Here is a 16,558-nt window from a genome sequence, read left to right on the forward strand (position 1 = left end):
AAAGTATTAAACAAAGTACCTACATATGCACAGTAGTTTTTGAACAGAAGCACAAAACAATCCTTCCAGGAAGCAGTGAGGGAAGGAAGAGAAGTGATACCTGTCTTCTCAGAGAGCAAGTATGTAATAAGATGAGAGATTAAAAGACCTTTGTCTCCTTCTGTAGGAACTTTTAATAAAAAATACAGAGCACTGAAAGAGGCATGAAATCCAGATGAAAAACAGAACGAAACAGTGGAACTGAAAATAGGATCAAAGCTCATGTGCCAAGAGCCTGTGGGATGCACAGAGCAAGCCTGAAGTGCAAATACTTCACAACTGTGGGCACTCCCAGCTTCTCCTTTGTGAAAGGCAGAAGTATCAGTCTTCAGTTTAAACTTTTCACCCAATTCCTTGCTGTCTGAGTACAACACAGAATCATACCACATCCCAAGTCGGAAGGGACCCACAAGGATCACTGAGTCCAACTCCTGGCTCCACACGGGACCACCCAAAAATCAGACCGTGTCTGAGCACGTTGTCCAAACACTTCTTGAACTCCTGCAGCTCGGTGCCGTGACCACTGCCCTGGGGAGCCCGTCCCAGTGCCCGACCACCCTCTGGGTGCAGAACCTTTCCCTAACACCCAGCCTGACCCTCCCCTGTCCCAGCTCCATGCCGTTCCCTCGGGTCCTGTCGCTGTCCCCAGAGAGCAGAGCTCAGCGCCTGCCCCTCCGCTCCCCTCGTGAGGGAGCTGCAGGCGGCCATGAGGCCTCCCCTCGGCCTGCTCTGCTCTGGGCTGAATGAACCAAGGGACCTCAGCCACTCCTCACACGTCTTGCCCTCCAGACCCTTCACCATCTTCACTGCCCTTCTTTGGGCACTCTCTAACAGTTTTACGCCCTTCTCATATTGTGGTGCCCAAACCTGCACGCAGTGCTTGAGATGAGGCCGCACCAATGCAAAGTGCAGGACGTGGGCAAGGCTCATGTCAGCATCGGAGAAAAGTGCCAAGATGGAACACGTGAGCCAGGCTGCTGTAAACACAGACAAGCTAGTGGAAAAATGACTGGGATGCAGACCCTTCACTCAGTACTGTTCCCACCCATTTTATTTTCTGAAAGGTCAAGGAATAGCACGGTAACATGAACCTTGGTCTCGTCTCCAAAAGCAAGAAGTGAAAGTTCAAGATCATAAAACCTAACTGGGTAAGACAAGGGGACAGCAGTACAGGAGCAGTGAGCATGCAGAGGCAAAGGAACACTCTCTAAATACCATGTGATGAAACAGAAGAGTTGCAGGGCAAAGGAGCTAGGCACATACATACCAGAGCAAGGTCAAAAGTGTCCCACCTGCACAGGCTTCCAAGGTACAATCGGAGGGGTTAATCCAGCGGTGTAGAATAATTCAGGGTCACAAGGTCCTGTAAGAGCACTGATATTCCACAAAAAGCAGTCCCTGCTTTTGGGCAATGGCAAGAGCCAGGCTGCTTTCCCAGATTCATTCTCCAAAATCCTGCTAGAGGGAAGCTGAGGGGTGGGAGGGAATTCAGCCTCTTCTACAAGCAGCATAGCTACCCGTTCTTGGATCCTTTTGCGGGCCTTCTCTGGATCCTGAAGAAGTAATGGCGGAGGTGTACTTGGGCCTCTTTTACGCCGTTTTTTATCTTTAAAAAGAAAAGGAAGAGGAACCTAGATAAACAAATGGCTGAACACACAGGGCTCCTTCAAGTGTTGTAGTCAGGGGTGACCAAAATGCAGCTACAAGCTGAACACAGCTCTTAGGATTCCTGCAAGGAGTCTGAAGCCTCATATTGCCCCTGTTGGAGAAATTAACTCCAGAAAAGACTGATTCCTGCTTGCACTGCTCTGCTGGCTGTTGGAAGATGTCACATCTCTACAAAAAGTGACTATTGTGGAAGCAACTGCTATCTACGTAGTCTACCTCCTAGATCCACAGAACAGTGCCTATGGGTTTTGACTAGATCCTAGTGCTTCAGAAAAAAGAGAGAGGGAAAAAAAAAACCATCTATGAAGGACTCTTTTGTGTCCTGGTCACTGATGATAACGAATCACAGCCCACACGACCACTGCACAGCTATTATTTGGCCATCCTGTATCTTACTACATTTGTCTTACTAACGCCCGACCCCTAATCCAACTGGCAGGAGGAGACCTAAGCAGGGTTGTGAAGAGTAAAGTCCCCCCTCTATATAGCATACAACACTCTCCACTGGCAGTTATCTTCCATTCTAAACCCTTTTTGCACGTGGAAATGGTAAAACACATGCTCAATGGCATGTAATATATGCAGGTCCACTCTAGAAAGAAAACAGAGACAAAAGAGACAAGGCTGAAAAAGCTGCATTGATCCAGGCTGCAGCAGTATGAGTAAGAAAAAATCTACTGCAAGAGAAATAACAATGATCTTTTCGTGTAATTTCTTTTCAGTTTCACAGCTTACAAAAAATAACAGCTCATCTAAAGAATATTTTACAGTTTCGAAACAACCCATCAGTGGAAAAAAAGCATCAGATTCATAAGGGATTTCACTAAAAACCATGGACATGCCACAACCTTTCTTGACTGTATGTGGATTTTGCGTATTGCTAAGCTCTGACAGCTTAAATAAAACAGAAACTGGGCTGTCTTCCGTCCTGTACCCAACAGGAAAGTTCAAGTGCAGAGCAGGCTAAGTTACATTACTTCTCCAATAACACAGCCTTTGACACTAACTCACTTTAACACATACCTGATCCTGGCTTCCATTTGATTGGCAAAGCAGCCACTGGTTTCACGTTTGTAACTGATTTTGCCTGTTCCTGCTTTTCCTGCTCCAACAGAGAGCGTGACATTGCCATAGCAACCAGCAAATCTTCATCCTTAGTCTCCATTTTGGCCCTCTTCTGCTTGTTCTTTGAGTCCTCTTTGGAGGAGCCTTTTCGCTTTGACCTGCTTGGTTGATTGCTGAAATACAAGAATGCAGCAGGAAGCCCAAGTTATTGTGACTGGATCAGAGACAAGAAACACTGAGCATTCCAGAGAAGCTGCTCTGCTTCCACAGAGAGATTCCCATATCCAGGATAATGAGAAGCTATTTGCGGTGCCTTCTTCCCCAGCAGAGAGCAAAAGATTCCTTAGCACCCATGGAATTTAGAGCAATTTTGAGAAAATCTTATTTTGAAAAGGTAAGAACACAAGACCACAACAGTGGCGTAAGTTGTGTGTGTTTTTTAAACATCTGCGATCTCTATCCTAAATGTTTTAAAAATGTGTATCAAAGGGGGAAAAAAATAAAGTTGAAGCAGGGCGAAAACAAGATCGCCAAAAAATGCCCTCCCAGTTTCTGTTTCCTTAGTGTACAGGCAACAGTCCCTTCTCAGCACAAAGGGACTTACGAGCCCTCCTACAAATTCAGTCAGGCACAACTTGCTGTACTCTGAAGATTCTGCTCAAATCCAAGACAAGAGATGCAGCTCTGCACCTAGCACGTTTCAAAACATCAGCTCTGCTTCCTCCTTGGCTCAAGGTGTGAAGCGCATACATCCGCTACAGCCACGAGCTGAATAGCTGAGCCATTGGCAAGACAGATGCTCGGGAGAGACTGCATACGCTCGTACTACGTGTTCTGCTTAATAAGCTCAAACACACCGTTCAGCTTTACTGCGTAACTGCCTCACGAAGCACATATATTTCTGACAAAACAGTGTAAAGTTCTTTACTCCCCATTTTGCTCCTGCCTGATGATTTTTAAAGTCATCCACTACCTGACCACTTCTGAAGGAAAACAACATATTTTGTTCCAGCTAACTGCCACACTCTCCTCTCGTGGTACTGGGTCATGGCTCTGCTTGACATTCTTTGGACTTGGGGGCCCCCAGCATGCGAGTCTGCCTTACTTCCACAGTTCTTTCCCAGGAACGCAGGGTCAAGTTCTCTCAGGACAAAGACAGTAATCAGCACATTTTATTTTCACCAGCTTACCTGGGAAACTGTAGAGGTGCATCACCAAGTGTGGACACCTGCAACTGCACTGCCTCAAGAAGCATCTTAGGGGGAACATCCATCTCGACAGCACAGCGCTTCAAGTGACTGACTCGGCTCTGGGGGGTTTGGAATTGCTTCCCACAGATGGGACATTCAGGGACCAGTGGTTTGCTGGAGGATGACATCTGCGCATCTTCCATCTCATCCAGACACCTGTGAGACGATGGCAAAGCTTTAAGGCTATCCATGCTAAGATTTAAGCCTTACTAAAGAAAAGGAAGCACAACCATCTCTGATATCTGCAACAGGCAAAGAAACATCCCCTGAAGAAATAAGAATTATGTACCCACTGCTGTGATGGATATGACATGTAACAGATACACTGAATTACAGCCTCACGGGCATATTAACAACATGTTGCTTAGAAGCAAGTACAAGTAATTAACTTCTTTAATTTCTCTCTGTGTCCATCACCTAATCCCTCTTTCTGCATTGATTGTAACATTCCAGATAATTTCTAAACCACCATTAAAAACAGAATCATGCTACCAGAGAAATAGTAGGTCTTCCTCACCCGGAACATGACTATTTCTTGTCCTTCTTAGTGCTTTTGTAGGCATGACGAAGTGCAGTGTTGAGAATGCAAGCCATTTCCAAGTCAGATATCTCACTTGACAAGGACAGTGTTTTGTGTCACAGAAAGTACTTAGAGTGCAGGATAACGAACTTCTAATAATTTCTGGTATGCCAAGACTGTTTAAAAGTCTTAAAGGTTCTTTTTCTGCCCTCTCCAAAGAGATACAGTGTCTGTTTTCTTTACAAAGCATGTTATAAGAAGCCCTCCCTGATTAGGGAATGACACACAGAACCGACACACATAGAGCTGTGTAAGAGAACATTCATCTGACGCACTAACACTGGTGATTACAAGCTTGCCAGTGCATCTATCCACCTGCAGCTTTACATCTCATGATGAAGACTGCTATCAAAAAATCCACTGCCACTATAACCCTGCAGTCTCATCCTATGATTACACGTTTAACAGTTCAGAAAACAGACTTAATTTCCAAAAAGCATTTCTGATACACTGTCGCTGATTTACACTGTCTGTCCTCTCAACCAGCAATAAGTATCCAAAGACAGAAACAGCAGTAACGCCTCCAAAACTGCAGCTGCAGACAGTCCAAAAGAACTCAAGTCACTCAATAGCAAGATGTATGACTGGACAAACCAAGTCATTCCCGAGTCCCTTAAAGTGCCTTAATGAAGCACGCACAACTGTTCAAATGTGTTGTTTCTGATCCTTTCTCAATAGAGAAGCACACAATTTACAAAGAGCTATCTGCATATAACATACTAACAGTACTTGATATTTACCACTAAGGAAACTGTTCAGTTAAGGGCGTTGATATCCATGTAGTTGCACACCATTCTGACAAAAGAGAAGGCAGGGATGCCTTCCCTTAGCCTCTCCACTCTCACTGCCAAGCGTTGTAACACAACTAAGTCATCTTTCTGAACAGCATCACTTTTCCCTCTGCAAACAACTCGGGTATGCAGTGACATAGTGACATTCTAGCTGTCCTTATACAAACAACTTTTAGCTAAATAGAGCAAACATTACCTTGCTGGCTGAAATTGGCAGATCTGCAATAGTGGGTCCTCATTAATTTTGCGAGCCACTTTACAACCACAGCCCCTCTGCAGCACTACTGATGAAAGCAGCATTGGCTTTAACGTGTTCGTGCAGAAGCCCTGCAGCGCGACACAATCAGCCTCTGCTTTGAGATCAAATGAACTTGCTAATTCAGGCCATAAAAGTCAATGTCACCACATAGACTCCCCTGCTACCGGGTTCTAGAACGGCCAAGCTGACCTAACAGTCTGAGGTTAATGGGGAGAGGATGCAGAAAGGACGAATCAAGCTGGCCCTTCACCTGTTAACGTGCTGCTCTCGCCGTGTTGAGTTCATGGCTGAGAGATCCTTTTGGCAGATCTGACAAAAGAACAAGCCTGCATCCTCCAGGGCTTCCTCTTTGGTTTCCTGCTGAAGAGCCAAAGCCAGAGCACCATCATGCTGCATGGATGGAAGATCATGGATATCTGGCAAAGAAGGGAGAGTTAGCTAAGACAGAGAACTAAGAATCCTGTATGGAAGCTGTGGAGCTGTTATTTTTGTCATTATTAAACTAGACACACAAAAGTCAATTGCAATCTTTCTCTTGCATCTTTACACCTGATCTCTCATAAAGTAGCGTACAACATGCACTCCTTAAACAACACAAAACTGCACTACCCAGGGAGCAGTAGGTGGTGATTTATTCATAGTACATCACACGACAGAGCCAAAGGCGGGAATGCTTTGGCTAAAGCTGCTAGGGAGAATGCGGAATCTTATACATAACGTACTAAACACAGCAGATTTTGTGTCGATGCAGAACAAACAGGGTCTTGACCTAAAAAAGAATGAAGGCAGAGTACAATTTTTGTTGATTCAGTTCATCTGCATAGAACACATTACCTTTGTGGAAATCTTGGAAATCTTCCAAGGATGGGGTCAATCTATGAGTCATATTTACCTAACAGCTACCTAACACCGTCCCAAGGGAAGGATGACAAGGTTGACTGATCCTGTCACAATCTCAACCTGTTTCCAAGAAGTCAACTATCCCTCCAGAATCTAACATGAGATTAATTCGGCCTCAGAAAAGAGCTGGGAGAAAAGAACGGATTGTCCTTTAACAATTGAGAAAGCAAGTTTACTCAGTGATCTGGAGTGATTTATTCCGTGCTGCACACTGAGCCACTAGGCTAGCTGGGAACAAAGCCCAAGAATCTGCACTGCTTTTCATGCAACCGTTCTAACCAGCCCACAGCACTCTTTCTGCACGTACAAGAGCTAACGGGAGAAACGTACCATTCTCTGGTGAGTTCTGCTCCTGGCTTTCATCAGGAAAATCCCCGCTGGCTACAGACTTCGGCAAGCTATCGTCTGTGCTGTGTTTTAGCTGCTCAGGTGCCACTCTCTTGAACTGCTGCATTCTCTCCACTACCAGCTCTGCTACCCGTGCCTTTGGTCCTGCGAGTGGCGGTATCTTTGAGGTGGGTGAAGAGCAGGCCCCTGGCTGTGTAGTAGGATGGAAGGATAATGTAGTCTGGGAAGAGCCATTCAGAGCATTTACTAGAAGGGAAGAAAACACCAGAGCTTTACCAGTCAGTATTAAAACAAGTAGCTGAGCTGCCCCAAGAGCTGGGGGGAAGCCTCCCCCCCAACAGCAGCCTAAGCCAGGCTCAGCTTTGCAACACTTAGTCTTAAAAAGAGACCTGAACAATGTGCTTGGCTATTACATGACTTTATACTTGATAACTATAGTAACAGTATCACACTTCTGTGCTACAGTGCAGTTAAAATACCTCTGTATCCCTTTTAGAGGAAGGACTATTAAGGAAGACCTCACCTGAAGGTCACTAGCGAGGGCAACAAGCAGTGCAGCCCTATAGCCCCCCTCTTCTGTCCCGTGCTTCCTGCTGTTCTTCACTCTGATCTCCAAACCCTAACTGACTCATACGTTCAGGGTCTGAGATGAGGAACCAGGAGTCCCGAAGAGAGGTGGTAAGAAGCAGCAGGCAGAAGTAATGCCAGACTGACACCTCAGCATACCCCTGCTCTGCTTTGAGGTGTCCTGTGCATACAGGCAGCACGCGAGATCAGACCAAAGAGCTCGCTAGCCCAGTGTCTTGTCTCAGTGCAGTCAGCAACAGACACTTAAGAAAGGTTATCAGGACAGGCCACGTACAAAGTAATCCCTCCTGGTTGACCTTATTCATCAGTTTAAGTTCGTGTACTGGTGACTGCATTCTGGCCATCATGTCCAATAACTGCTGAAGGACCGATCCTTTATGAATTAATTCACACCCTTCTTAACTCATTTATATTTTTAACCTTGACAACATCCAGAGACAATTTATTTCTCAATGTAACAATGCACTGAGTGAAAAGGCACCTCGATACATTCTAGACTTACTTCTAGATGATTTGAGGGTGTTTTTCTAAGTTCTGATATTGTACAAATCATTGAATACTGACTACCTAACGCTTCGCTTTTTGCTAAGGCTTCATCTTACTAAAGAACATCATCTGCCCGCCTCTAGTGCAGAACACACTGCTAGGTTAAAACCCCAGATAAGCCTAAGTAGCTAAGTGTAGATGGAAACACAAGATGCTTCAATTAGCCTATCTTCTGTCTGAAAGACATCAGTTCACTCACCTGTCAGAGTCCTCTGGCTACAGTCACTGGCTGCTGTACTCAGCTGGCTGGCAGGGAAGGGGCTTATCTTCCCATCCCCTTGCTCAGTCTCACCACTACTACAGGCCACAGCGTCACCGTCTTTGTGCATCAAATCTTGTTCCTTAGGACCCAAATCTTGAGTCAAGTTTGTTTTCTTTGCTGCTGGAAAGAGGTGATGGTTTTGGCTTGTGGCAGCAGCTTTGCCTCTTCTTAATTTGCTTCTTGCAACAGTGCTCTTTGACCTTTTCTGGGCCTTCTTTGCTGCCTCAGCATCCCCAGATTTTTTCTTCGCTCTACCCAAAAGATTTGCCCACAACTCTTTAAAATCATTGTCCTGTTCATCCATTGGCCTGCAGGTGCCAGTAACACGGTGGCCTAATGCCACTGCATGCATTGGAGGACAGGGGAAGATACCAGAATCAGCTCAGGTTTGCATCCTCCATGACCTGTGACTTTCACCAAGTCCTTTCCACCCCCTCAGAGATCTCCATTCTCCAGACTTCAATGGTCAACACAGTGGGCACTTCTCCACTGTCCCGACAGTTCATTCTTCCACACTTAATTCGCAGCCATTTCGTAGAGCATGTTCTCTCTTCAAGCACCCCACGTGCTTTCACACGTAATGCATTGACAAGCTGGTTCTTCTGAGCTCTCTAGACCATACGGTAAGCACTACAGTTTGTGCAGACCAAGCACAGGATGTGCTAGGGGCTTCAAAAAGACACTTATTGAAGCCCTGAAATAAAGAAATAAAAAGGTGGTTATGTAGGATGGTATATGCAGATGCAGTATGGGAAAGGGATGGGGTAGAATCCTGAAGGAGAAGACAATTTGTATAAAACAATAAGATTAGAAGAAGCACATACTGACTCAAAACACTCTCGCTATATTTGTACTACAGACAAGCACAAGCTACCTTACGAGAGAAGAGGCAAACTTTCAAAATAGGTATCTGACACTGGGTTGGCTTTTGGCCTGGGGCTCAGGATTTGAGATTGTCCATTTTTTAAATGCATTCATACTTACATTTATATAGCACAAGACCAAGAAATGCAGCAAAGGAGAAAAATCCTTCAGATCCTTCAGATCAAGAAGCTATTCTGGAGGTGTTGTGACAGAGCACCTTTAAGGAGGATGGCACGACCTCATTTTGACAAGTAAATAAAGGGAATTTCTTACATTCAGAAGGGTTTTTGGGACGAGTCAGAACAACTCTATCAAGGATGTTCATCCCTTCTCTCTTCTTACATCCACAGCCTGCTCACATTCAGGATTAGTTCTCCTAACTAATACTGAATTCCTCCTACTAGTATTCAGCAAATCATGGCAGTGACCATGTTTCACAAACTGCTGTCAAATACACCAGGTAAACAGACTAAAAAATTATATTTTTAAATTAGTTTCTTAATCTTTTTCAGCTACAGTAAGAATAGCCACACTAGCTAAGGATTACTTGGAACAGCACTAGGGACAATATCCAGATGGAAATGTCATCAGACCCCAGGCAACACTAAAACTAGATCTCTATTCTTAGACTTTTTGATTGTCCTCTTCTTCCTAGTCCTATGTTCACTATGGTTCTGGCTATTTTACCAGAGGTTTTATATTGCTCCCCAAACCTATTTCTTTCAAGCCTAAAACAGAGTGTTTCACTTGGAATGGCAGCAACTGCGGTTCAGTTTCTCCAGTAAAGCTCTGGGCACCGAAAGACTCAAAAAGCAGGAAAAACACATGTGAGATTGTTTTCTCAAATGGTTTGGCTGCAGACAGGCAAGGCTAAGGAATGCTGGTTACACACTTTCATGGGTCAGCCTTTCCTATAAGCAATTACAGATGTTAATGGATTTATTTATTTTAAACTCAGCCTCCCAAACCAGCAGAGGATTTTGCCGTGAATCTTGGAGTCATTTCCTGTTAGAGAGAAACTGAAGTTTTATGTAGCCAGTTCATAAATTTAATTTTCCTGGACAGAATCTTGGTGTAGTTATCGCTGTAAATTGACCATTTTCTTCTAAGTAGGAGACAGCATGTGGAGAAAAACAGAATCTCACATCCTCCATGGCTATAGATACTTCTCACAGGCACATCTGTACTGTCGTATTACTTACAGTCAGTTCCTGATGTTAAATTTTGAAACAGATCTGCACTTTTGTTTGCAATCAATGGCCAGTACCCCAGGTAGACCAAGTCAGACATACAAACGATGCAAAACTAATGAAGAGTTTACCTGTCTTGCTCTTCCCTTTCAAGACTTGTATTTACAGGTTCCTACAGCTCAGTATTTCTGATGCTGCTGTTACTGGTGTACCTAACAGCCAGCTTTGGCACCAGTTCATAGAGCTGGAGAAGTAATAGCTTTCAAAACAATTTCTTTCAGTATAGTATTCAATTCATTTTGGAAGGTTTTAGGACTCTACAAATCACACAACCTGGTCAAATGAAATGAACAGCGGCACTTACCTATCCACTTAGATACTAAATCCATACCTGGTTGTGGCCTTCAAGTAAATGTGGATCATCACAACAGTACAAAACGAGACCAGTAAGAATGAAAGATGGAACCTGGAAAATGAAAGGAAAAGGTGAAATTTAATTGCACTGATTGCCCTTTTTTTATCAAGTTCTAAGGTGCAGGGGGAGGGAGCTGGGAACAGCACATGCTCCAGCGGTGCCAAGTTCTGCTGCTTCCATAGACCTGTGTCCTTAAACATGTAGGTGACCTGCACACATCGCCCAGCACTGTGCCCCCCCCCACAGCCAGCAGCACTGCACGCTTCTGCAGAAAAAGCCCAGAAGGCAGACTGGGTCAGAAGCTGGGTAAGGCACTGAGGAACCTGGTCCAGCCCCATAGCCAGCCCTGCTTTGAGCAGCAGTTTGGGCTAGAGACTTCCCAAGGCCAGTCCCAGACCGAGTCACCCATCCTGCGACCCTTCAGTCTGCCCTCGCCTTTCTCATTTGGGGCTCATTTTGTTTCCCAGTAACTTTCTTGAAACCAGAACCTCAACATTTCATTCTTAAAAAAATCCACCGGTGTTTCCTATCGTAAGCCTCCAGCCATACCACGCCACCACCTTTCTGACCCTGCTGTTTTTAGGGTCACAGGCAACTACTGAATGGAGTTCCCTGGTTTAACTGAAAATGCCAAGAGAAAGTACACTATTTCATCACTTCTCACTTCGCTTCCTTTTTACTTCCTTGACTGTCCTTTGTTGAGGCAAGGAGCACAGAAGCTCCAAATCTACTCTCTTTGGGCCCCTCGATATTTTATTAAATTATATGTATCCCGTCCTCCAGTGTTTATTCTCTAAAATAAGAGTCCCCGTGTTTTCTCTTTGCCCAGAGAAGCCCTCCTGGTCCCTAACCATCTCCAACAGCACTCCCCGAACCTCCTTCGCTCTCCCCTTTTTCGGGGTGCTCTGAGCAGTACTGCCATCAGCAGCCTGCTGACTCTCCCAGTGGAGATCTTACACGCTGTTCACACTTCTTCCTCAGCCAAGGCCTTGCTGATCCTAACATCTCCTTTGCCTTTCTCTGAAAGTGCCTGCTTGCTGAGCAAAGGTTTCACCTGCACAGAGACGCCCCGAGCCCTTTCAGTCTCTGGTACCATTAAGGTGCCCCGTAGGATTTCTCTCTTTCTTCACCTCTGCACCCCATGGGTTCAGGAGCCCCCGGATGCTCTTTGTGACCCTTCCGCCAGTTTCCTCTCAGATCATCAAAATAATTCTTTACCTCTTTCCACTTTTCAAAGGATTTCTGAGTAAGCTGTGTTAATTTGTTCTTTATTTCCTAATTTGTTGCCATCAAACCACTCCATCAGACTTCTGAGGGGCAGCCTCCTGGAGAGACCTGGCTCCCATGCTGGTAAGATGCTATCAGGTTAAAAATGGATGATGACAGACATCTGCAAAGAATTCAGTGATCATTTCAACCAGTTTAATAGGTACATGTTAAACACTTAGAGGCTTGTAATTACTTAGTTCAGTCACAGAATCCTTCCAGGAAAATAAGAAAACAGGTAAAATATCTGCTATCCTCCCAACATCCGGAGCAGCTTCTTTTTTGACAACTGAAAGCACATTTCTACTAGCAACTCAACCACTTGAAATATCTCTTCTGAACTCCCGGATATACATCTGGGCCTGTTTACTTACTGCTTTTAATCTGTGCACTTGCTCCAGCAACAATTCTGCCACTTCAGTCTCCGAGAATACGTTACGGGTAGAAAGCGCGGATCAGCGCTGTCTGGGCCTGACCAGCAGTCACATCCCGTACCTGCTCCCCTCCTGGCCCCCAGGGCTGCCTCACCACATTTCCTCCTCAGTGACCATCCCTGCAGCTGGTCACTAACCGAAACCCAGATACTGCATGCCGTTGTGTTGGCACTGGACGTTTCGTCGCCCCCCCCGCCCTTCTCCTTTTTTGAAATCTGCAGGAGGAAGATGTGGAGGCTGGTAGCCGAACTTTCAATCAAGCCAGTCCAAATACTGCAAAGGGAAAGAATTTCTCTCGTGTTTGCTCTGGAAACCACACCAGAAGAAGGCCCCTAGGGATTTTTCCTGACCAAAGCCTGTAACAAACAATCTTCCTACAGGTTCCCAACACTTCCCATTCCTGATGGAGAAGAGCATGTGCACTGTGCGATTTTCAAAATTTCTCTGTCTTTAAAGACTCTACACTGGACCCTGCACCAGCCAACACCTTTATCGCACAGGGTACCTTACGAAGACACAACGCGAGAACCGTACAGGGCAGGTTCTCTTTGCTTGCGGCAGGGCAAATACATTAACGCTGAGGACAGCAGATCTCGGTCAGCGAGGAGGAAACACGTAAGTGCAGAATAGGAATTCAAAGCCGGGTACTAACCCTCCTGTCCTGGCCTCTGTCAGCTTTTCTGTGCCAGAAAAGGGTAATAAAACCAGATGTGGAAATACAGGAGATGACAGATGAATTCAAGTATATGTAAGCAAGAAAATGATAGCCAGGCAATCACGATCAGACTCTAACAAGCAATCTTAGCAATGACCAGTAACGATGTCTACTTGACAATACCACTTATAATACCTTATATCCCGTCAGGGTACCATGCTCACATTTCTTTTAGCGACTATACCTCCCCTTGCTAGTACCTTGTACATATGGTAAAGTATTTTATGTCCAATAAAAGCTTTATCACATTCTAGGCATAAACTTTAAATCACTACTTACATGACAAAACGCCTCTCTACCTTTCAAACGCAGTAGAAACTGACCTTAGCTTACAAAGCGCTTCACCAAAATAGGAAATTTTTACTTTCTACCTCCTCTGGAAGGACAAAGGGGAAGTGACCATAAAAATAAAAAGTAACGGTTGCTCAGGTGCAAATGCTTGTCGCTTGTATGCAAACACAGCAGCATACAAATAAGAAATATATGCAGCTGGTGTTTCAAAAATGCTTATTTGATGTGACTGAAAGCAACAGGAAAATTATTAATTTAAACAGAAACATACAACTGAGAATTAAGGACTGAATAAAAACATTTCACTGGAGGCCCCAAAAATCAATAAAGAGAACAATACTTACTGAGAAGTAATTTATTTTTCAGCGAAGGAGAGAAGTAATCACAGTAATAATAAAAATAAATATGTTAAGATAACATCACAATAAGAAAATTGGATAGCACTGAACATAAACAAGGAACTGTAGTGAAATGGAGATAAAATTATGTAAGATTAATTTTCTGGTCACAAAAGTTAAGGACTTTTAAAAAGAATCTTTGGTGTACATCAAAAACAAGAACAAAGACCTACCAAGGCCACTGGGTGGTTAGAAAACAACCTGTAGAACTGTCAATACTAACTGAAAATATGCAGAACTAAATCTCTACATAAATATCTATGAGAAAACACACACACATATTATATTCTACAGAATATCCTATAGTCCTGTGACCTGTCCCACAATGCTGATGAACAGAACCTATCCCAATTAATCCAAAGTGTGTTCAGTAGCAGCTATTGAAGACATTTCTGCGAACGGATTCAGATCGTTTGCAAGCAGAGTTACAGAAAAACGGGCTAACAGCTCTCTAGACTGCTAACTGGGATTTTTCACAAGGACAATTAGGGAAGTAAACACCCATCTTTCAGACTGAGATCAACACCAGGCCGTTAAAGAAATGGCTTATATGGGAATTGATGACTAAAGATGGATAATAAAATTAATACCAATCAACACAATGTTATGAAAACCAAGATCTCCTATGTTAAGCTAATACCTTTTTAATGAGGCCTCTGTGTGCTAACAGAGGTGTAATTCTTTTGTAAACCATTAAGGAAGTACCAAGGGACAAAATGATTAATTAAAATAATTCAAAATCAATACAACACACATTTAAAATGATGAAAACATAGCTAGCTAGGTTTCAAAATGCAACTACAAATAGCAGTTCATTGGGAGCATATGTTTCTGCTACTGTCCCACAGAGATTCGCTCGCGTTTTTCTATTATTTAGGCTTAGGAAATGAAGTTGGAGAGACATACAGCACCAATGATCAATGTCTGATGCTGCGGAGAAGGGAACCGTGAGACGCTGCTGACGACAGCGGCAGAACGAGGCAGGCACTTGGCGAGCACAGACCTCAGCACAAAGTCACCGCTTCGGGACAGGGCCGCATGTACAGGACAGGTACGGCTGCCTGGGAAGCACGGAGCCCGGAGAGGTGTCGCCGCCAGGGCAGGTCCCTACAGGACCACGCTGACACCCAAGCTGCAGCAGCAAAAAGGCCGCGCTTCCTCTATACGCGGTACCACCGACAGCGAAATCGCTGCGTGAAGCTACAGCCGGTTCATTGCAAACAGGGTGCAGCACCCGCACGTCACACAGCACTGGTGGCACGCAGCCTCGGGAAGGTGCTCCTTCAAACCACCTTTCCAGTGCGAAGCAAAAAGCCTCAACCTAGCCCATCCTTCTTCCAAGCCGGCCACAAAGTTACCTTGTCCCAGGTGCCCAATGCCACCAGACACTGGTAATTTTGACCATTTCAGATCATCTCATAGTTTTGTAGATAAAGAAGGGAGCAATCACAGTTATGGATGTTTGAGGCAAGAAAATCAACTGAATGATTAATGAGGAAGTGAATATAATGAAAAATAGTAACATTTTAATGTTAAACTTTCAAGCCATTTCTTTTCAAGAGGACAATGTTATTCTAAAAGGCATAAGATATCTGGGGGATGTTCACTTCAAACAAAGCAAGTCCTACAGATACCACTTTCTCCCATAAAGCGTATCTTCTGATTTTAGCTTATCCTCACAAAAGGCAACTACAAAGTGAAGCTTAACACAGTATCTTGGTGTCCCCATGTTTTCCAAAATCCTAACAAGCTTGCTTTGAAAAGGTTACCACACTCATCGTGGATTCCTGCAGGTGACCTAATCACGTACTTTCTACACTAACATTTCATTAATTTGTAACACTGAATAATTTGCCTTCTTCACAGTTAACATCACATGCAGGAGCTGCAGTGAGGCAGATAATGTACTACTTTGTGAGTACGTTGCTTGATGATGTTTTCACGCTACCATCTCTGTTCTCCGTATTCCAGAGTCTAATACGGACAGGCTCGGTTTGGTGTCCTGAAAACGCATTTTAAAATTTATTTTTCTTAAAATATCTTCTCCTTTTATTAAGCTCGGTCCCAGACCCCGTCAACATCCAAATATATCGTTAGCTATAGACCTGATGGGAGCGTTCAGGGAAACCCCGGCACGGTACCAGCGATGTTGGGGATCTATTATAATTATTTATAAACGCGTGCCTCCCGCAGCCGCAGCGCGAGGCGGCTCACAGACACCACGCCGGTCCCTCCGTGCGTGGCTTTCCAAAATATTATTTCTAGCAACTGCCCAAGGGCCTCGCATGCAAGCGAGGACCCCGGAGCTCAGCCTGAGCTTCACCGGCACTTAACGAACAGCTTAATTCTGTGACTCTGTACCAAACGGCTTAATTCTGTGACCCTGTATCAGTTTAATTCTGTGACTCTGTACCAAACGGCTTAATTCTGTGACCCTGTATCAGTTTAATTCTGTGACTCTGTACCAAACGGCTTAATTCTGTGACCCTGTATCAGTTTAATTCTGTGACCCTGTATCAGTTTAATTCTGTGACTCTGTACCAAATGGTTTAATTCTGTGACTCCGTATCGGTTTAATTCTGTGACTCTGTACCAACGCAGCAGCCGCTGCTCCCCGTCAGCCGCCCCTGCCCCGCCTCAGCGCCGCCATTTCGCGGCCCCCACCGCCCCCCTGCCCGGCCCCGCCCCC

General features: G+C 44.7%; 1 protein-coding gene across 9 annotated transcripts in view; it reads right to left on the bottom strand.

The window, feature by feature from the left end:
* SLX4 (SLX4 structure-specific endonuclease subunit) overlaps positions 1-16,558 on the bottom strand; it is a 32,270-nt gene that overhangs the window by 15,468 nt on the left and 244 nt on the right. Inside the window, exons 1-8 of one of the 9 annotated variants that reach the window (XM_083800862.1) lie at positions 13,460-16,541; positions 10,742-12,155; positions 8,234-8,990; positions 6,883-7,146; positions 5,903-6,068; positions 3,963-4,178; positions 2,731-2,945; positions 1,332-1,645 (exon numbers count right to left, since the gene is read on the bottom strand). In XM_083800862.1, coding sequence (XP_083656988.1) covers positions 1,332-1,645; positions 2,731-2,945; positions 3,963-4,178; positions 5,903-6,068; positions 6,883-7,146; positions 8,234-8,648 — 1,590 coding nt within the window. In that variant the 5' untranslated portion in view covers positions 8,649-8,990; positions 10,742-12,155; positions 13,460-16,541. Of the gene's footprint in view, positions 1-1,331; positions 1,646-2,730; positions 2,946-3,962; positions 4,179-5,902; positions 6,069-6,882; positions 7,147-8,233; positions 8,991-10,714; positions 16,543-16,558 lie in introns of those variants that run through there. The other 8 variants (XM_083800860.1, XM_083800864.1, XM_083800865.1 and 5 more) reach the window with 8 other exon arrangements.

This window comes from Anser anser (genome assembly GCF_964211835.1).
Source record: "Anser anser genome assembly, chromosome: 15".
NCBI lineage: Eukaryota > Metazoa > Chordata > Aves > Anseriformes > Anatidae > Anser > Anser anser.